General features: G+C 35.6%; 9 protein-coding genes and 1 non-coding gene across 10 annotated transcripts; 5 read left to right on the top strand and 5 right to left on the bottom strand.

The window, feature by feature from the left end:
- Positions 1-1,580: 1,580 nt before the first annotated feature.
- On the bottom strand, positions 1,581-2,045 carry BRETT_000917 (uncharacterized protein; the record flags this gene model as incomplete). Its single annotated transcript, XM_041279475.1, has 4 exons — positions 1,581-1,677; positions 1,746-1,814; positions 1,879-1,919; positions 1,992-2,045. 4 exons carry the CDS (start codon positions 2,043-2,045, stop codon positions 1,581-1,583), a joined length of 261 nt encoding a protein of 86 aa, XP_041137689.1.
- A 369-nt stretch (positions 2,046-2,414) lies between these two features.
- On the bottom strand, positions 2,415-3,581 carry BRETT_000916 (uncharacterized protein; the record flags this gene model as incomplete). The annotated part of the gene is made up of 1 exon (XM_041279474.1): positions 2,415-3,581. The coding sequence occupies one exon, from the start codon at positions 3,579-3,581 to the stop codon at positions 2,415-2,417; it is 1,167 nt and encodes a 388-aa protein (XP_041137688.1).
- Positions 3,582-5,542: 1,961 nt separating this feature from the next.
- On the top strand, positions 5,543-5,615 carry BRETT_000915. The gene has a single exon. It is a non-coding gene; the product is annotated as a tRNA-Lys (tRNA).
- A 157-nt stretch (positions 5,616-5,772) lies between these two features.
- BRETT_000914 (uncharacterized protein) lies at positions 5,773-7,335 on the top strand (the record flags this gene model as incomplete). Its single annotated transcript, XM_041279473.1, has 1 exon — positions 5,773-7,335. The coding sequence occupies one exon, from the start codon at positions 5,773-5,775 to the stop codon at positions 7,333-7,335; it is 1,563 nt and encodes a 520-aa protein (XP_041137687.1).
- Positions 7,336-7,485: 150 nt separating this feature from the next.
- BRETT_000913 (uncharacterized protein) lies at positions 7,486-9,090 on the bottom strand (the record flags this gene model as incomplete). Its single annotated transcript, XM_041279472.1, has 1 exon — positions 7,486-9,090. The coding sequence occupies one exon, from the start codon at positions 9,088-9,090 to the stop codon at positions 7,486-7,488; it is 1,605 nt and encodes a 534-aa protein (XP_041137686.1).
- A 316-nt stretch (positions 9,091-9,406) lies between these two features.
- BRETT_000912 (uncharacterized protein) lies at positions 9,407-10,948 on the bottom strand (the record flags this gene model as incomplete). The annotated part of the gene is made up of 1 exon (XM_041279471.1): positions 9,407-10,948. One exon carries the CDS (start codon positions 10,946-10,948, stop codon positions 9,407-9,409), a length of 1,542 nt encoding a protein of 513 aa, XP_041137685.1.
- A 2,004-nt stretch (positions 10,949-12,952) lies between these two features.
- RPS0 (structural constituent of ribosome) lies at positions 12,953-14,167 on the top strand (the record flags this gene model as incomplete). Its single annotated transcript, XM_041279470.1, has 2 exons — positions 12,953-13,033; positions 13,436-14,167. 2 exons carry the CDS (start codon positions 12,953-12,955, stop codon positions 14,165-14,167), a joined length of 813 nt encoding a protein of 270 aa, XP_041137684.1.
- Positions 14,168-15,234: 1,067 nt separating this feature from the next.
- Positions 15,235-17,172, top strand: BRETT_000910 (uncharacterized protein; the record flags this gene model as incomplete). The annotated part of the gene is made up of 1 exon (XM_041279469.1): positions 15,235-17,172. The coding sequence occupies one exon, from the start codon at positions 15,235-15,237 to the stop codon at positions 17,170-17,172; it is 1,938 nt and encodes a 645-aa protein (XP_041137683.1).
- A 215-nt stretch (positions 17,173-17,387) lies between these two features.
- BRETT_000909 (uncharacterized protein) lies at positions 17,388-17,738 on the bottom strand (the record flags this gene model as incomplete). The annotated part of the gene is made up of 1 exon (XM_041279468.1): positions 17,388-17,738. The coding sequence occupies one exon, from the start codon at positions 17,736-17,738 to the stop codon at positions 17,388-17,390; it is 351 nt and encodes a 116-aa protein (XP_041137682.1).
- A 305-nt stretch (positions 17,739-18,043) lies between these two features.
- BRETT_000908 (uncharacterized protein) lies at positions 18,044-21,873 on the top strand (the record flags this gene model as incomplete). Its single annotated transcript, XM_041279467.1, has 2 exons — positions 18,044-19,079; positions 19,151-21,873. The coding sequence occupies 2 exons, from the start codon at positions 18,044-18,046 to the stop codon at positions 21,871-21,873; spliced, it is 3,759 nt and encodes a 1,252-aa protein (XP_041137681.1).
- Positions 21,874-21,942: the final 69 nt, after the last annotated feature.

The following is a 21,942-nucleotide window of genomic DNA, read 5'->3' as shown; positions in this document are numbered from 1 at the left end:
AAAAATCAAAGGAAATAATCTTGAAAGAGGCATAGAGAGTGTGTTTTCAGTCTCGGTTTTGGAAAAAAAAAAACATAACAGTTTTCATATATACTGTGAGCGAGGAGGACAGAAAAAAAAAAACGAAATAGTTGGAGTAATTTAGAACAAAGAAAACTTGAGAAAAATTTTAAAATAGTGATAATAACTAAGAACGGGGGATGTCAAAGAGGAAGGTGCTTGCTTTCCTGGTAAGACAGGTGTATAACCGCTAGCTCATTTCAGCCGTGTCTTAATAGCGGTGAGCAACTAGCCAATTTATTTAATTATCTTCGATAATTTATTTTGGGTGCCTTGGCTCGGATCGGTATCAATAAATTTAAGTTTGTGATGACCTTAGGGATGATGCTCCATTCTGCTGAAATTTTGTGCACAATTGGCGGTAAAAAAGCAAAGCGCTAAAGATTTTGAGAGCGGATATTGTAAAATATCCATCCAATGATTCATCCGTCAGATTTGTATTTTTCATCCCAATAGGAAACAGTATTCCGGGACTCACATCTCCTTTATTAAACGGTGCGGCTAAACATTGAATTTTTCTAATGCCCGAAGATTTTCTCCTCACTTTCCTGAAATTTTTTTGCACCGGTATAATTTTTTTTATTAGTTAACTCCTCGAACTTTTTGTTTCACAATCTCAACGCATAAAACTGTACCTTTCTATTTGATCTGTTTCATTTTCAATATCAATTGTTCAACCGGCTCGTGTGCATTTCTACCAAAAATCTGCGTTTTAATATCAGCATGTTAGCGCTTACAACCGCTCTGTTCTTCTTTGGTAGAAGTCAGTTTCGTTCATTGCATTTTTATTGGCCTAGTGACTCTTATATCCCTACACCAAAACCAAATCTTAAAATCATCTGCCTCAAAAAAAAAAGGCGCAAATTTTATGTTTTAGCGGTCTAAACCAAAATATTAGGGACAGTTACATAATACAATAAGATTAATCACTATATATCGGTAGGATGAAATTCCTCAGTTGCAAGAATTGTCCTAATCTCTAGTCAATCGATAAGCTCTCTGATAGATAACCTCGTTATTATTATTTTCCCTTAACGGCTTGTCTCCGTGAAATATTCGCTTCCTATAGATTTGTTCAACAAACATATCTCGGGTTACCACTTAATAATTTCTCAGACGGATCTCATCCACGCCGTGGGTTATATAACTACTATCTCTTTCCGTGTGATGCCCCCGAACCCAACATATGATGTAGAATATCATTAGAGATAAGGATGTTACTTTCAGAAGATCTTGTTGTGCATGAGATAACAACTTAAACGTACACAAAATTAAGTATCACGTGCATTGTTATCAGCTGAACACATATTAATTACTACTTTTTGCTGGAACCTGTCAAAATAATTAAAAAAAAAAATAATAATAATCTCTTAACAAATCGGTACTAAAATAAAAAGAAAATGGAATTGCTATACCGATAAGAATAAAAACTCAAGAATTATCTAATAATGAATCCCACTCGAATTTCAGCCTTAAATCATGGTATACTCGGCATGAGAAGTGCACGTTCCATCATTCACTCAAACGCTGTTGGCTTTCACCTCTTTGTCTTCCTCAACACTTGCAACATTTTCATCCTTGTTCAACTTCTCGGCATGAATAGATGGAAGTTTAACGCTATGTAATGTTAGTAAAGTATATTTTTTTTGTTTGCGGGCAAATATCCCAGATCTATTGATACTTACACATATCCTTTAATAAGTGAATATTCATGCTCAATGCTTCCGCCTAATGCGGCAACGGCATTCTTGAATCTGATTGTAATTTGTTAGTAATCGCAAACAGGAGTTATATAAATGCATTGTTCATAATGCTTACTTTGCAACGGCTGGTGCTGCTGCCTGCTCTTTCAACGTGACCTTAAAAAATGAAGCATTCGTTAGTATTGAGGGCAAATAAGTTCGAAACATTTAAAGGCATCATCAACCTACTATGAAAGTTTTCTTGTCCTCTGTCGTCTCTGGTTTTTTAGTTGTTTCTGTCATTATGTCTGTATTTGTATTCTTAAACTTCTGAAATATTAGCCCTTTACCAATGACTAAGGAAGGATGATTGTTAAGAAATGTGCAATTGATATTAAAAATAGGTGAGGCCGCGAGGAGGACTATAGCAATGATAAAAAAAAGCTTAGGACTTATCGAAATTTTAAGAAATCGAGAAACCCCACAAAAAAAGAACGCAATATAGATAAGCGGCATATTTTCTCTGCTATTTTGTTATATAGCCATGTTCAGGATAATAATTTTAAGAGCCTTAGCATTCTTTTTCATCATATTTTACAAACTACTGATACTACTACCCTACTGCGTTGAGTGAAATACAAGAAATTTTATTATATATTATTGCACAGTCTTTCAAACGTATCTTATCACCTCTCCACCGTAATCTTCCTCTTCATTTTCTGAGTCACTAGGAAACTCACACAAATAATGCCGTCTTGGAAGTCGTGGGGTTCTCTTAAATTTTGCTGATTCCTCGTTATACATAATTGTCCCTTTAATTTTCTTTCGGAAGCTTCTCTCTTCTGCCCTTTTCAGTTCAGTTGGCATATCATAGTCTAAATATGCAGGTATCTCATCTAGCCCATCTTCACCGAAATCGGATGTATCTTCTTTCCGCTGTTTATTGGCTCCTTCAATTACTGCCTCGAATATTTGACTTATCTTTGTCTTAGGTTTCTTGTACACTATTCGGTCACGAACAGTATCCAAAATTCCTTTTTGGTTGAGAAGAGAAGATCCTTGCAGTCTTTTTACTAATTCTTTTCTTTTCTGATTAATCCACTTTTCATTTTCCCTGTTCATATTGTTCAAAATAGTCTTTCCTTTAATAAAAAGTTCATTTTTTGACATATTCTCGGAAATCTTGTTTAGTCCGTCTATTATGTTTTGCTTTGAATTATCCACGACAGTGTCTCCATCATTCACTATAAAGTTAAACTTCGATGCCTTTTTCTCGAGATTAGCTTTAAGACGAATCATAGACGGTTTTTTCATAGGATTATTATCATTTTGAATATCTATTCCTGAATTCACATGAGTATCAAAGCATATCCTGTATTGTAATTCCAAATCCTGAAGTTCCTTCTCCGTTATTTGAAGCTTTTCTTTAAGATCTAAAACAGTTCTCTGCTTCGAAGCAAGTCTAAATAGTAAAGACTTGCTCTGCTCATCTGTGAGCTCATGCTGTGTGTTTCTTTCAATTTGTGAAGCTTTTGCCTTCTTACTGTTCAATATATTCAAATTTTCTGAGGACTTCCTCACGGGGATGTAAATTGGTAAACCCTTGCGCTCAGCCCGTGGGTTCTCTTTCTGAGTGATACTGGAATTTGGCAAATACTTGCGGTCTAATGAAAGTTTTATCAGTCCAGTACTTTTGCTAACCACTCTCTCCTTAATTGGTTTTCCGGAAAGATTGTTCCCCATGTTATTCAGTTTGTTAATATTTGACCCTGATAAAATGGAGAGAGATGGTTTCTTTGAAAGAAATTTCCGAGGACTAGAGACTGAGTTCGATGACATTTTAGTAGGCAAGGTTTTGATTTCAGACTTTCAGCACTGTCAGCTTATTATTAACTTTAAATTATGTCTTTGGTAAAAGTGTCAAGATTCAAAGGCCATTAAAAAAATTGCATAAATATATATTTTACTTTTGTATTAAATCAATTTCATATCCATGAAATTATTATGATTTCCTGATTTAGTATATGGTAAATACTTGCAATTTTTTCAAACGGGATAAGAAGACTGTACGCACTTTACACAAAAGAAGCGGGACATTGAGGAGGTTTCGTGATCACAAACGATATTTTCAAGATCTTGCGATTTTTTGGCAATACCATGGTATTTGAAGTTTTTTTTTTTAATTTTATATTTTGTTACTTTCAATCAAATATGTTTCTTGCTATCTGATAAAAAGTTAAGCAGGAATGTAATATTTTCACAAATGTATAAATGAATTTTTGCATGAAAGATCCAAAAATATATAGCGCTATCCCACTTTTCTCACCTTTCGGTAGCTGCTCCAAAATATACATACATATTTCTTTTCGCGACTTCAATTTTTTTCAGAATTAATCATAAATGAGCTGTTGTTAGTGCGCGCTAATATTTTATTAAGTTACGTAATCTGAAATATGAATTTGGTAAAGGGATGTGAAACTGATCTGTAAAGTTTTGGTTTTTAATAAGGATTGAAGAGGAAATGCAAGGAAAGTTTGTAAATCAAAAAAGTGGCTGGGAAAATGTAACTCCCATTGGGTAATTTTCTGGTTAATAAGTAATCAAACAATGAAAATTGAGAAACTCGGGTAACCACATGTTGTGAAATTGTGTTTATATAGTTTAGGACTTTAGCACTTTTATGCAGACGAAATATGCATGATGTAAACGGTCATGTGGAATGACAAAAGTTAAGCAAGTTATTAAGGGACCAACACATTAATATTATTTTTACTACATAGTATGTATTGGTTGCTTATTTAAATAATTAGGATATAAAGATAGATTTCAATAAACCTAGGATTATAATATAAACTTCTGCTTTCTCATTTAAAAGAACGGTTAATATAGAATCAGGGAGCTCTGTACAATTAGTTTTTATCGGCATAAATAAAATTTTATAGATGTTTCAAACATCATTTGCAAAACTGACTGCTAGGTACTTATTAGTTCGATTAAAGAAGGAGTTTGATAGTTAAAGCCCGGGAGTAACTCATAAGGTCTCTCTTAACTCCGACATCCGCACCTACTTAAATTACATCATCACATTCTAAAAACATTATTTTACAACATACAATACTTCATCTTTTACTGGTTTGATTCAACACTTCAAAACTGTCAGAGTATATAAATCCCGTGTGACATTTGTATCTACTTAATTGCTCACATATCTCTGTGCCGTAGCACTACCGAGCGCGCAGATGCCCAAGGTTATGAACGGGATTGGCCATATAGTTCGGATATAGAAAAGACTTCTGTTGCATAGAATGACCCCATAACAAAATAGGGTCCTTACGAACACGTTTGTAATCCAGCGAGAACCCGAAGGTTACTCTTGGTTTCAGCTGAAGGATCACTTCAAGATGGATTTCCTTATATGAATATGTATTGCAAATTACACAATAAAGTCGTCGTCCCTTCTAAGAGACACATAGTATATAAGGAAAAAGTAGTACATACATATAAGAGATATTTTTCCGCAGAAGTGGAATAGGTCATTCTCAGCCGAAAGTAGATTAGGGAGAAATTTATTTCACAGGAAAAATTTCTCCGCGAATTATTTCTTCTATCTGTCTGAACATTAATTTGATTCACATATTATAAATCAAATACCAGTTGAACCTTTATGCGTTATTAACATATGAAACATTATTATAACTCATAGGTTCCGACAAAAACAAACACACAAATCACTTTGTACTTACATAATCCAAAATAATTTAGGTTCAAACCAAAGCAGACCCCTTGCAAAATTGTTGAAAGCCTTGCTAGCTCAATCGGTAGAGCGTGTGACTCTTAATCACAAGGTTGCGGGTTCAAGCCCCGCGTAGGGCTTTTTTTTTTTTTTTTTTGCATCTCATTATCGAAGGATGCGTTGGGAATTGTTTGGGGGTTTACTCTGAGGAACGATAAAGTTTCCATACGGTACTGGATGAATCGTTTCTTTTGAGTATGGTGACTATCAGGGAGGTCTGTAAGGACAATTGGCAGCATGATTGGCTGGAACTGTGTCATTCTTTTTTTTCATTGTGCCTATTTCTTTTCTTACGTCAATGCAGGAGCAAACTTTACAACTTTACATCAACGAGAAGCATGGCCTAATCTCTCATCCACACGAGCCGTAGCTATACGAACACAGCGTGATATTTCAGAAAATGCAACCATAATAGATGATGTTGTGGTGGGAGTCAATATTACCTCCACAGTATTTGAATCATTTGGCTACACTTCAGAATCATTAGCAGAGATAAACACTTTATTGGACGTTGGTGTTCAAGCACTTTATATTGATCTTTATTACAATGAGTATTCGAGAGATTGGTCGCTTTGCCCTCTTGAAAGTTTAATAACAAATAGAACATCAGAAAGATGCGAAAGTCCACAGACTTTTAACATTACATCGCTGATAGGTGTGATCAATAACTTCATTTCTCTCACCGATAATGTTCTAAACACAAATCCTCTTTATTTGCTAATTAGCGTACATTCGATCGTTTATACGAAATCAAAATATATAACTGAAATTCATTATTTGGAATCAGAATTTCAGAATTTGAATAACTTAATAACACCAAGCCATTTAAATATTACATCCATTCCATCACTACAGGAAATGCTATTTACGGACAACTTGAGAACGTTAGCAATATTAATCAACGACGATTTACTTCTTAATACTACATATAAGGAGAATTCAGGTCTTAATACCATGTTTATTTCAAGTTCTTTGCTGGGGACTCAGAGGTGGAAACAAATTTCAGATAACTATCCAACGTTGCCTGTTGCATGGAAGGATATCGATGACATCAACAACGTCACAATTTCTAATGATACATCAAGTTTTCGGTTTACTTATTCCCGGGGGGATATCTCATTAGACACATTTGTGAAGTCCATTAAGTTAGGGTACTCACCAATCATTTCGCAAATTTTTTCAAAGCTTTCAGACATATCTGTATATCTAGAATATGCTTTCTGGAGCTGGGCTGTTTATCAACCTACATTCGAAAATACTGGCTCCGCAACAGATGAAACAAGTAGTGATATTGCAAAACTAGAAAGATGTGCAATTATTACAACTTCGGGCTGGAAGGTTGTAAAATGTGGCGGGAGGTACAGAGTCCTTTGTCAGAACTCAGAGAAACCAGACACTTTTGCTGTTTCTAAAGTTTCTTCAGATTTTTTAACGGCCAGTGAATCTTGCTACGATATTGGAAGCAACTATGTCATTGCTGTGCCAACTACAGTTTTTGAACAGGACAAGGCAATTGCAGTGATACCTTCTACTGACACAGGTCTTTGGATCGATGTTAACTCATTATCGAGTTCTAACTGTTGGGTGAAGGGTTTAAGCACTGTTTGCCCTTATCAAAAGACAATATCAAAAATGATATTTATTCGTATGATAACGCCAGGTGCGGTTATTGCATTTATCTTACTTTTACTTCTTATTCTTTTACAGTTCAATAGGGTTCCGGTCCACCAAAATCGACGTCGTTGGAGAAAATTAACGCAGGAGCAGGCTGCAAAAGAAGTGGAGGGGGTTCCATCTTGAAGCTCGCTCTCTATAGAAACGGATATGTATGACCGCTGCTCTATAGCTTTTTTGTAGGTGTGTAAGTGTATATATGCATATGTGTATATATGTAAATATTATTTAAAATGTATATTATAGTTCCATCTGAAAGGTTGATTCATTCTTGATTCATCGTATATCCTCATAATTGTAATTAATACCCTCTGCAAGCTCAATCAATTTGCTTTCAAAAATATCTTTGTCGTATACTCCGGTTTTGATACTAACATTGGCATTCCAAATTGAGTAAATTCTTACCGATTGATCACTTAAACCAGTACAAATAGATTTGTGGTCATTAGATAGATCAGCTGTCAATACTCTCATGTCAGATATACTTTCAACCCTCTTCACGAGTTTCATAGAAGGATATAAATAAACCTCTATTAAAATATTCTCCGACCCAGAACTTCCAAATCCAAATGTTGCCAATAACTCCTTCTTAAATGTAGACCAAATCAACGATGTTATTTGACCTTTAGTCTCAAAACATTTAACCAACGTACCAGAAGTCGTATGCCAAAATCTAATACTTCGATCCTTGCTTCCTCCACCAGTAGCCAATAGAGTGGGCATCCATGGACAAAATGCAACTGCCTTAACTGCTGCTTTATGCTCAAGGGAATGCATTCGAACAATTCTTGTGGGTATACTGATATCATATATTGTACACTTGTTCTCATTACATCCTACGGCCATTTGTGTGTTTTTATAGTTGACGTCAATACCACAGATTTGTTGGCGATTGCAGGAAAAAGTGGCAAGTTTAACAAGATTATATTCCGTACCGCCGGGTGTATTGGAGATGGCTTTTCTAAACTCGAATAAGCCAATTTCACCTGTATCATTCCCTGCAAAAAAATACTCCTGGTTATGTAACCATTTAATGCAAGAGATTCCAGTTTTTGATCTAAAGATACATGTATCTGATATCAATCTGGAGCCCTTATCGTACACGGCAATATTTCCTCCTTTTGTTCCCAATGCCAAAATGCCTCCGTAGTTATATGACATGGATGAGATCATTTCATTATTTAATTTTTGCATTGCTAAGGTTCCAGTACCTTCGCTCCAAGTATAAAGAGATGATCCTAAACCAACTGCTAGTATGCTTGAATCTTTTGACCAACACACAGTATTAGAATAGTAATCATTTCTTAAACCTGGTGCATCTAACACTTTGAATGCTATATCCTTCAAAACAGCTGTCTCCTTTTTATTATGTTTTAAATAATCATCCTTTTTTATGAATTTAGAACTTAACCCTGGAAATTGAATTGATGATTTATATTTTGAAGTATTTCTCTTTGTTCTAAAGCTTAATATTCTTGAGCAATCAAATCCCAATGCAGTGGCAATTTGTTCTCGCTGTGTTCCATGGAATTTGAGCGGACACTTGAGTTCACGAGTTTTATTGCTAACCACAGATTCATTTTGGGAAATTATTAACCTCTGGGAAAAATTAATGGGTTCGATATTGGGGGTAACTAGGAAGTGCTCATTTTGTAACATAAATAATTGCGGTTGATATAAGCTGAGCGCAGAACCCTGGGTTTGGGCATCTGCTTTTTTCCTTGTCCTTTCATAAGCGAAATCAGGTAAATGTGATTTAACAAAAATATCCATATGATCTTTTATTTGAGGAATGAATCTGTCGGTGATTTCACATTGATTTATTATGCAGGGTAGGCTTCGATTCGTAACAGTAGCATCGGGGGCAAAACTGTCACTCATGATGCTTCAATGACACCGGATGATCAATAAAATAGATAATTCTTTTAAAATAGCACATCATTGTTAAACTTCTTTTGAAGTAATGCAAGTTTCAGTTAATTCAGGAAATTAATTAAGAAGGCTAACTTCAATCCTTTTTTTTTACGCTCTAATTTAATAAAGAAAGCTTCCTAAATAGGAAACAAAGTGAAAAGTAGCAGAGAGGAAAAAAAGGTATGAACGCGGGAAGAGGAAACCTATCATGATAATTGTAAAATACAAAAATACGTTAAAACGATGATTATTAGATAGAAGAGGTTGTATGCAAATATTTAGTTTAAATACTAAAACTTTCCTCGTGAAATCGGAATCCACATTCATCAGCCCATAAATGGACCTTATTGACCAACCCCTTAGGACCAGCAGATATAACCCAGATTTTATCGTCTGGCTTCCCACCACAATCACAAAATCTAGCCCTTTTGTGCTTTAGAAACAGAGCACTTTTGTAGAAATTGTTTTCAGCTTCTTCCGCAGCAGCAGAATTTAATTGATCATAACATAAAAGTTCTCCAGATGAAACATCGACCATCGGCCCAATACATGATGAACTCAAGCACCAATTATAGTAGTATAGTCCTAAAATTGGTCTTCCAAATTCTATCCGGCAAGAAAGACCTTTAAGAATCCAATAGTTACTCAAATCATCATATACTTCTGAACCTAAAGAACCTTTTCTTGATGTGTCATTAGAATCATTCGTAATATCATTATTTGAATCACAAGTTCCAATAAGTTCGGTTGAATTATCCAACCGAGGCAAACAATTTGGCTCTTTACTAAAACTATCCGGATTTTGGTTTATGTGGTCTGGATGATATTGATGATCTGACTGACAATAATTTTGCTTTTTCTGAGTATCCAGGGGAATTCCATTAAACTCCAAATCGACATTTTCAAATGCACTTTCATCATGCTCCGCTGATTCATCTGATCGCGTGTGTTCTTTAAGAGATATTATACTCCCTCTTCTATGTATACGCCCTCCCAAAAATTTTTTAGGATCACGTTCAGATTCCAAACCATTAAAAGCATTTTCTGGTAGGCTTCGAACTTTGCAAGCACCATAATTCCTCACAATATCCGCATTTTCTATTTCAGATATATCCAATGGAGATAATTTCTTAGGATTGGTCTTATTTTCTTTCAATAAACTGGGTGAAAGATATTGTCTTTCTCTATTGGCCTCTACCTTTTCCCTTTTTCTATGCAAATCGTAGACAATTTCTCTAAACTGCCTCTTTTCATAGTGTGTATAATTTCCAGTGATAAAAATATCAATACTATCATTATTAACTAATATATTCTTGAAATAGTTCAAAACCTTCAAATCTTCATGATTACGAAGAACCCAGATGATCTTAACAATAACTCCATTGTAACCAAGAACTCTAAGAATAGGTAATGCAAAACTAATTGCCGAACCACCCACCACAATAAGACATTTTTTCATCCCTGCACACACAGCTAATGAATTAATGCTCCCACCTCCATCTGCTGTTGAAGCTAGAAAATCCAAGTGTGGAAGATAGGAACCAGTTATTAAGTACCTGGCTTTGCTCTCAAGCTTAAAATCACCTCTTTTAACGACTAGTTTTTGTACACTATCAGATTCAATTGTTGCGAGAGTATATGGATGCTGCTCTGGAACAAAAAATCCATTTAGCAAACATTTAAAAAAGTGATTTGTGGGAAAATCAATCATTCTAATATGCGCTCCAGGAATCAGCGTTTTAATCCTTATTGCAGAATTCGGAATTTCGATCACAGACATTGTTTCAGAAACATCATGAACTTTAATCTCAGATAATGCACTCATCTTGTACTTATAATAAATTTGATACAAAAGGACACCAACATTTGTAATCGTAATAAAGGGAATTGAAGGTCTCGAATGAAAGTATAATGCAATAACAAGAAACCATGATTGAATGTAATGATTTGAAAAGAATATGCGATAATGCCGACGTCTCACTATGGGTAAGGAAGTTAAGACTAATATCAAAAAAGCGAAAAGAGCTATGACGCCTGTGAGATTCTTAAATGACAATATCTTGTACAATTCCCCTTGGGTAACAAAATATATGAAGTACAAGAGGGAGTGAAGAATTCCTTGTAAAAAAATTAGCCTTGAAAGCCATTTATGAATTGGTATCAAAGCTAGATATAATGTATGGGGTAGAGGCGAGGGACGTAAGGTCAAAAAAAGCACAGTTGGTAAACAGTAAACAGAAACTCGTCCTAACCTTGCTGCTATGAAACAAACATCCATATGAGTTTGAAGCAACGTTAACAATGTAAGTATCGTTGACAAAAGCAAGATATATCTTATCACCCTAACATTAACAAACATCAATCTTTCACGGGAAGCTAAAGACCGAAGCCTCCGTCTTATTCTATAACCCATAATATGATCAAGAAACCTATGCACACATTTTCTGAAAGGTATAAAGGCCAAAAATATTATCATAACGATAAAAGTGTAATATCCATATTGTGTGGTAATCTTTGATCGCTTCTGCTTATAGTTAATATCAACTGTATTCACTAGTATACTCAAACCAATACGCTCCAGAAATTTATGAAGAGACACCATTCCTTTGCCGGAATATAATATTCAGATAGCAGACCAGAATCAAAAGATACTCAATTAAGGAACGGAACGAACTTATGGCAGAACCAAATGCCAAAACAATTTAGAATGACAGCTTTGTTAATGAACAAGAGAGATTATACTATTGCACAATGTTCATTAGATAAGTTGCAAGTATCATCATGAAAACACTGGTCAATACTAGTAATAAATCTTGCTGATGAATCCAGGTGGAAGAAGCTATTTGAATTGCAGGCCATATTTCTGCAAACCATTCTGTTTCTGCCGATAACTGCGTGCCTAAGAAAAAAAGGGGAAAAATAAATAGAGTAAAAAAGATTAAAGAGACATAGCATAATCCAGGATTTTTTCCTCCTCTTTGGTTGTATCAAATTACAAAAATATATATAGCTGAATATAATATATATAGAATTGTATCCTGATTTGTAACTCAGCAATTTCTTGTGTTGGGAATAGTCCACCAACTACTAGAAAGACCCTTGTTAAGGACGATGACCTGCTTCATCGCAAGTATACATTACATATATATATATATATATTTTTTTTTTTTTGGGGAAAGCCATCATTCAAGAAGGACTAATATTTTATGTAAGGATGCCACATTTACAAGAACAATCACGTGATTTAATTCACATGAAAAAAAAAGAAGGGCTCTTAAGTTGTGAGGATAAGAAAATTTGAATACTCCTCACACCTTGCGATAAAAAAAATGAACCGGTAAAAGGTTATTCCAACACAGAAGATAACCCTATCAGGCGACATAAATAACATTACTCAACCAACAGAAACTGTATTACCATGTCTGGATGTGTATTAGTCAACAATTTAACTACGTGAAAACTTTTGTAGTGGCAATACATATACCCTTGTCTAAGATAGAATCTAGTTTGTTCGGTGGTGCAGCTTGCCGCTTGAATGAAGTGGGGATGCAGCGAAACTACCCCAGCTGAGCGAAAAAAAAAGGGGAAGGGGGAAGGAAAAATCGAAGGAAAAAACTTTGATATCTGGGTATGGTCGAAGAGCCGGGCCATCCTTCCGGGAAAGAAGTGAAAAAAAAATAGAGTACAAAAAAATTTATATTTTTCAGCACTTGTATTGAGGAGTGCTTATACGTACGTTTACATAGCTACAGTACCATTTTAAGGACTGACACCTCATCCAACTCGTGTTTTATACAAGAAAGTGAACATAATACAGGGTACCATCAACATGGTTGACTTTTCATTGACTGAGGACGACTTGAAGCTCTTGATTGCAGCTAACGCTCATCTTGGCTCAAAGAACACTAACGTACGTTTTAACTTTATAGACTTCACTAGCTTTATTATGAGTACGGTTGCTACAGAAACCATGAAAAAATATAGAAGGATGCTAAGTTATGTTCAAATTGGTTGATGAGATATTACTGGCAAAAACATCAGTGCAAATATTGGAGTTGCATTTAGGCATGTGAGCAATAATCCCTTGGTTTCAACAACATGATTATGACAATCTAGCATGGTTCAACGGTCATACATTTAAGGAAATATATCACATTGGAAGATATTCGAACTGATTAACCTGTCAATGTTAAAATGGGAGAGAACAAACATTTTTTGCACCATCCGTATTCATACACATTTGTTGCCGGAGTCTACTATATATATTCAAAGCAAGAACTAGTTTACTAACATTAATCGCTTCTTACTATAGATTCACCAAATTCCATACATCTACAAGACTAGACCAGATGGTGTCAACGTGATCAACCCAAACAAGACTTGGGAGAAAATTGTTCTTGCCGCTAGAATTATTGCAGCTATTCCAAACCCATCGGACGTTGTTGCAGTTTCTTCAAGAACTTTGGGACAAAGAGCTGTTTTGAAGTTTGCTTCCCATACCGGTGCTACTCCAATTGCTGGTAGATTCACTCCAGGTTCTTTCACCAACTACATCACTAGATCCTTCAAGGAGCCAAGACTTCTTATTGTGACAGACCCAAGAACTGACGCACAGGCCATCAAGGAGGCTTCATATGTTAACATCCCTGTTATTGCCTTGTCAGATTGTGATTCTCCTTCCGAATTCGTTGATGTCGCTATTCCATGCAACAACAAGGGTAAGCACTCAATCGGTTTGTTGTGGTGGTTGCTTGCCAGAGAGGTTCTTAGACTAAGAGGCACTATTCCCGACAGAACCCAGCCATGGAGTGTTATGCCTGACTTGTACTTCTACAGAGACCCAGAGGAACCTATTGTTGAGGCTGCTCCAGAGTACGAGGCCGAGGAAGAAGAGGAAGAGGCTACTACCGAGACTGCTGAGGCTGAGTGGACTGCTGAGCCAACTGCTGCTGACTGGGCTCAGACTTCTAACGGGGATTGGGCTGCTGAAGGTGCTGAAGGTGCTGAGGCTGTTGAGACTGCTGCTGCTGCCTCATCATGGTAAGTGGTTTAGCTATATATGTGTGATTTCTACTCCAATATATGATTTTAAATGCATCCATTTATCGGGCTCTACCTTTTCTTAGTTCTCATATATGATGCCAGGTTTTCTTTCTGCCTCTTTTTTTTGTTACATTGCACGTTTGGGGCAAATCATTAGCTTTTCAAGTCTAATCTTCTTTACATAACTGTCATACTTGGAAAGTGCTTGTGAGTGAGAAAGAATCGAGCAAAAGTGGACGGAGAAATTTTGGCCATATTTGGAAACAAGGGTTGGGTCTGTTATAAGTGATTTGTTCCTGAGGATGCTCTAACGTTGATAGAAAAAACTACTGAACTTTCGTATAATTTGGGTGGACTCTCATATATATAATTCGTCTTTTAATTCTTTTTTTTTTATACTCACAAGCTTTAAAGAAAAGTGTTCTTCTATTTTAGATTCACCGCTTATTACGGCACTAGGTTAAATTAGTTGTAGCAAAGTAGTGTGCAAGTCTAGTGCAAATGTAGTGCCTTTTATCTACCAATTCGACTACACTTGGGTGACCGAAAGCCATTTTTTTCTCACAATTTCTGCAAAGAAATATATCATATATGTATTCATTTTTTTACTTGAACGGAGAACTAGGTTGAGGAAGGAGGCTGAAAAAAAAAAGGAATGCTACACTCTCAGCTTTTTGGCTACACGAATTCGACACTACGGATATCTAAATCTCCTAAATTATACTTCAAATAATAGGCACAATTTGATAAGATCATTGTTCTACAAGAAATAAATGCCTCATGAAATTGGGGAAGAATAACAGACATTCTCTTCTTCGAGGTAGTATTGGAATCATATTTATAGCTGCATTCTACCTATCACTTGGATTTTGGCCATCGATAGAGAAGTTGTTTCAAAATTCCTTTTTTGGACGACTTATCTTTATACTAGTACTGTTAACCACCATATTTAGAGCCATATTTTTCGCAGTGAATTATTTTGTTGTTGATAAACTAGTCACAGAGTGTCACATTCGTGTCTTTCCAAGGAGAGATTCCATTAGTTGCACGCCAAAGTGATTATCAAACATGACATTGACACCGAACATTGATCAAGTTGTATCTATATTTTGGCCGACTGATATCAGAAACCCACCCAAAGATGAGCGGTTGGTTGTCGTGGGCTATAGGATCAATGCATCTAAATTCGTTGTAATAGATTTAATTTCAGAGAAATGCTTCAATTCACGAAATAAAAAGCCATGTGGAAAGGGCCTTGTTGCATTAAAGGCATTGTGCACTTTAAATTACCACAATGACCATATTGGCCGGGAAATATTTTATGATTATACAAACGAAGTGCCGGTGTTGGCCGAAAATGAAGTACTAATCTATTTCAAACCTCCAAACTCCGCTAACCTGGAGTACTTTTCCATTGATCCAATTTCCATTAATATCTTTTGGGATTCAAAGAACATCGAGAGCCCCACACCAAGGGATCTAGAACTGTCAACGTATTGTACTAAATTGGAGTATCACATTCCCAATAGAAAACGCGAAGAGAGTATGAAGGAAGTACTTAGATACATTAATTTGACCAACTTTTCTAGATCACAGCTTCATACTAAGGAACATGAGCGCTTCTCAAGCTTTGTATTAGCGTTCTCGTTAAAATTTGGCGTTCTCACGTCCTTGATATCCACATTATATGACCTGATCATAAGAAGGGCATGCTTTTTTGTTAGTGCAATCTTGGAGTATCCTTTATTTGTTCGGAGATATTCATCTCCATCTGATGATAATGTCTATCAGGGTTGTGATAATGAATCTGCCGAAGATAAATTAACAGCAAAGGGTACGGTTATATCGCTTGCGTTGCTTTTACATACATTCCATCAAATGAATTGCCGTGCAAAGCAATTCTACAATCTTCCTGATCAGTTCAAAAGACTTCGTTTATCACAAACAGAAAGTGAAGCCCTGATCCTTAAGGGCACTAAATTCTCACCTGCTGTATACATCAAATTCTACAATACAGTTTGGCTCATAGTGAATGATATTCTTTTGGGAATTATGGTATCAAGCCTTCTACAGGAAGAGAAGGAGAAAATAATAGAGTACATTGCGTCGAGTATCAATGAAATAAAAATACTGATGTACTCCACAATAATATGGTTAATGAATTCTCCGGCCGGTTTCAAGCTTAATAATGAACTTGCCACCTTTTTGGGAGAACTTATTTTATGGGTGATCGACTTTTGGCATTACAAGGTGATCATGAAATTTTTGAATTATGCTGGTATAATCATTGATATAATTGCGATTCTGGTCAAATATGGCGGGGTCTCACTGTTTGTTGCAATATCAGTTGATCTGTTCAATTTATTAACCTTACAGCTTCAGGGCTTTTACATTGCTTGCACTAGAATTTACCGCTGGCAATACCATGCATTATTATCACTGTTTCGCCTATTCTACGGCAAAAAGCACAATATATTACGTCATCGAATCGATTCTAATGCCTACGAATTTGATGAATTAATGTCTGGCACCATTTTGTTCACAATTCTCATATACTTACTGCCTACAATAGCAGCGTTTTATCTCACATTTGCCACAACCAGGATTGCCTGCATATTTGTGGTAACTTCATTGGACTTCTTATTAATTTCGCTCAATCACCTTCCCTTGGGCGTTTTTCTTCTTCGCGTCAAAAACAAGGAAAGGTTACCCGGTGGGGTAACAATCGTTCCACTTTCGAACGGCTCCACATGTGCTCCTTTATTTTCCTTGAGGACTAAATGTTTGAGTTTATCACAAATTGTTAAAGGTCATGTCAGCTCTACGTTCAACTTCAATCTTGTAAATTACACAAAAGCCTTTGTGCCTATTTCTGGATATAACTGTCCAAAGTTCACCATGAGAGATATTCTTGATAACTGGAATCGGATATCTCCCACAACAATAGCTAGAAGCATAATTTTTGGTGAGATGATCAGGAATTCGGACTACAAGAGGATGTTTTAACGAGTATAGAAAGCAAAATCTAATAAAATAACCAATACATATGTCCTCTACTGAGGTAAAATGAATACGATCATTATCTGCTTTTAAATTATAGATCAAATGAAAATGCTAATATATATATATGTACAAGAATAGCTACTAAATATTCAGGATCGTTTCAAAAAACAAACCACAAATATCTGTCGCTAAGTAGTCATGCCCTTAGAAATAATCTCTCACTTCTTCTTGTTTCCAGCAGCCTCCCTTTTCTTCTTTGGTGCACCTTTCCCTCTTCTCTTACGAGTCTCAATTCTTTCAAGTCTGTACTCTTCTGGTTCGTTCACAATTTCAAATTCGTCATCTTTCCAGAGACGAGCAATACTTGACACACTTGGAAACTCTGCGGGACCATAATAACTAGCCATAGTTTGACCTATTAATGGCTTCCGAAGAATTTTAGCTCCAGTTCTTTGCTTCGTTGGATTATATGTCGTATGAAATATTTGACATTGTAATTTTTCAAGCTTGATAAGTTTCTCTTTTGGAATTGACTTCCTAAGAGCTAACCGTACGGCAGATTCCAGCATAATTCAATTTGCTATATAACTTTGGATCTTCTAGAATTCAGTTTCGAAATCCATAACATATAGTTAAAAGTGTCAACGTTAATGACACTGATAGTCCGTGTTGAGCGGAGGGAAATTTAGATACACAATTTAAACACATAAAAAAAAAAAATTTAAATAGGGTAAGGTTGTGATTATTTGATCCGGGGTGCTTAACATGAGATATCATTATTACAAACTCACACATATATATGAATGCATAATCGTCAAGTTTTAACGTTCATTTCACAAAAAATAGCAGATATATATGAGGAATCAAATGTGAAATGTCATCTGATAATACAAAAAAAAGAGTTACGCAAAATGTGTTTGCGCAGATAAGCGATCTTTCAAATTACTACAAACTTGGTGTACTCTACTTCTATAATATTCCAGCATTTCCTGCTGGAAGTATCGATGCACCGGATGGCTTCAAATGGTGTAAATTTCCTACAAATTTGAATCCGAAAATTAGGGGACACTACGGCCTTTCCTATATAATGATGGCTTTGCGTTATCTCAATTTTGGAGCTTTCATTAAAATCACTTACAAGATATTGAAATCAGGTATTGTGATTGCTCGGATATATCTGTTTCCAGATGGAATATTAAATAACAAAGATATGGAGTTGTTTTGCTTTAAAAATTTAGGTTTCGATAGGGCTAGCCCCTCTCATACTAAAACATATACAACTTTTATGGGTCGTTTGCTGAGTATTCTCGATTACGATCCCGATGCTTGGAAAATAAATTCGAATTTAAAGCTTGTTGAATATTTGAAGGGAAGGACGATTGCTGTCATGAACTGCGTCATGAAATTCAAAGAATTTGATACTCTTTCTCAATTGTTGCTAGAAATATCTAAATCTATGAAACAGTGGAGACATGTTTCCCAACAGGACGTTTTCAGATTGTATAGAAGAAAACCTCTGGATAGAAGGATTGAACCTTTACACAGCAGAATGACAAATGCAATAAAGCAAAGTGCAACAGTTGAAAAAAGATTAATTAAAATATATGACGGATTACAATCCCCGAAGATCAACTTGAATTCATTAAATCCTTATCTGAAGAAGCCCCTTAAAAATATCCTACGTGGCTTTATTACCGGATTTAGAAGCACATTGTACAAATTTCAATTAGAATCTGTCGCAAAAATGTACCAAATGGAAACAGAGAGAACAGAACTTCCTATGCCGACGATAGTACGTCTACCTCTGGGAATGAACCAGGACGTCTTTCTTAATTTGCTGGATTTAAAATTTACTGTTTCACCGTGGCAGTACTCAACTCCTAGAGGTGGCATTTTGGCAGAAAATATGGGTCTCGGGAAGACTTGCATATGTCTTGCATTAATTTGTTATCGAAAACTGAAATCTCACACATACCTTCAGATGCGGAGGTAAATAATGTTACACATGATCACATGGAGTCATTGCTTGAAAACTGTGTCCACTATATTGTCAACAAATCCATAGATTGGAGGCAGTTTGCAGATGATTTACCTGAAACATGTAAGAATAGACTCCAAAGTACCATTGGTTCATTTACTAAATTTGAGAATCAAAATGCGACAATTGATAGAGATTCATATTATTATAGGAACACAAATTGCTTGATTCAAAAGAAGGAACTGTATTTATCATCCTCTACTTTAGTTATAGTTCCAAATAATCTCTTTCCACAATGGATAGCTGAGATCAACAAACACGTTAGGAAGAACTTTTTGAAGGTCCTTCAGATTCCCACGGTAAAGACACAAATACCAGATAACGTCAAAAGTATTCTTCGTTACGACATTGTGCTAATTTCATCTACAGCATTTCATAAGGCTTGCAAGCCCACAAATTCAATATTCTATTGTATCTATTGGAAGAGGCTCATTATTGATGAAGGTCATTCTATGACCAACAAAAGTACAGCCCTAAATATTCGCTCAATAATGTCTGAACGAAGATGGGCGATAACCGGAACTCTGACATCTGGCCTAACAAATTTGCATATGGAGGGAACCGATGACGACTATATAGTTCGGAAGAGGTTCAACGCCACTACAGATTTGTGTAAAATTGGCTGCATAATTTCAAATTTTCTTCAAATTGATCCATGGTATTCACGTAATCGTATGTGGAATTTCTACGTTAGTGGTCCCTTCAAAAAGGGAAAATATTACAGTGATTATCAACTAAAAGAACTTTTGAGCCATTTGATTGTCAGACATTCAATGAAGGACATTCATAATGACATTGTGCTTCCGAAGTTACATCATCAGGCCACCTTATTAAAACCATCGTACTTTGACCGTCTTTCAATTAACTTATTTATTGCTGTGTTAGCTGTCAATGCTGTTACATCCAATCGCGAAGGTGTGGATTTCATGTTCAATCAAAGCAATAGAGGCAGTTTGAGAAGATTGATTAATAATTTGCAGAAAGCTACATTTTACTGGACCGGATTCAGTGTCGGAGACATAACTAATTTGTTAAATATATGCAAATTTTCGTTAAAAGAGAATGGCAATTCTTACAATGAACGGGATAAAAAATTGCTTCGTGAGAGTATATATGTGTCAAAGGTGGCGTTATCCAACAATCGATGGAGAACAACCTCGTCTGTTCATGAAATGAGTTATTTTGTTGCTAATCTTCCTCCATGGATTAGAAAGAACTATACTATATCACAATATACGGATCAGCATGATGATTTTGGGGCACCAGTTGGTGTTTATGGGTTTCCGCAGCTGATTGCAATACAAAGATTTTATTATAGGAATAGATTTATAAAAACCGAAGAAGAGTTGTCTGAAAAGATGCAACACTCCACAACCCTTTTTTGGGAAAACTACGGCCGTACTAATGATAAGCTGAACGATGTTCATCGGCATAAAGCACTAAATCAAGAGCTTGATTTCACATCCATTGATTTCGAATCAATAAAGGAAATTGATAATATTCCTTCATGGGCTATTAAGTTTGATCCCGTTAAGGAAGAAAATCGCCTTCAAGATAAAGTTAGAGTACAGCGGACAAATAATATGAAACAAGGAAACAATCAATTAAAAAGGAAGTACAACAAACAAGGAAAGTCACAGAAAAGAATAAGGACAAATGGTAATTTAATAGAAAAAAAATATGAAACTACAGGAAAGCTTGGCTCACTAATGAGAACAGCTAATATATTAGGTACTGCATCAGCAAAGCTCTCATATTTAACATCAAGACTAGTGGAAAACGAGATCAAAGGAGAAAAATCAATTGTCTTCTACGAATTTGAAAATTCGGCTTATTATTTGACAGAGTTACTGGATATTTTAGGTATCAGCTACTTTCTCTACTCACCACATATACCACCTGTTCAGAGATCACAGAATTTAATTGATTTTGATGAATGGGATATTCAGAAGCATTCAGGTCATGGCGTTGCGTTAGTAATGGATCTAAAGTTGGCTGCACATGGTTTGACAATTCTTTCAGCAACAAATGTATTTTTCATTAATCCCGTGTGGAACAAGAGTGTGGAAGCACAAGCTATTAAGAGAGCACATAGGATCGGACAAAAACATGAGGTATTTGTTGAAACTCTAATTTTGGAGGATACGATAGAAGAGGAAATGTATAAGAACAGACAGGCAGAAGAAAAGAAAGGTGAACATATGGTCAATAATAAAGAAAGAGAGATGATTGATAATGCAGACATACAAGACTATATCATGCAGTTCCGGTTCTTATGCCTTTATGACATGGACTACGGAACATCCGAAATTTCTCCAATTGAATCCAAATCTAAATTCCAGGGAAAATTGAAATCAGATATTTATGCATTAAGTATTAACGAGATAAATGAGAGCGAAGCTGAACTTCCTTGTTTGCAGAGTGAATCTAAAAACAATGGAGTTAGACGATGGAGCATACCACTTTTCACTCAGAATAATATGACAAAACTGTCAGAAAGTGATGCTAAAATTCGAAAGAAAAGTAGGCCAAAGGGAAGGGAAAGTTTATCGAAATCTGACAATAATAGTAAAGGAATATATGACTGGAGTGACAGTAATAAAAAGACAGTCAAATTGATGAAGAAGTTAAGACAATCCAGGGAAGTTCATTTTCCTACGCAATGAAAAAAAAAAAAACATGATGACCGAAGAAGATAGGATTTATTGATTTTATTAATTTTTATTTTTCAAAAA

This window comes from Brettanomyces bruxellensis, chromosome 8, assembly GCF_011074885.1.
Source record: "Brettanomyces bruxellensis chromosome 8, complete sequence".
Taxonomy (NCBI): Eukaryota; Fungi; Ascomycota; class Pichiomycetes; order Pichiales; family Pichiaceae; genus Brettanomyces; species Brettanomyces bruxellensis.
This window is presented reverse-complemented; position numbering and strand designations above follow the sequence as displayed.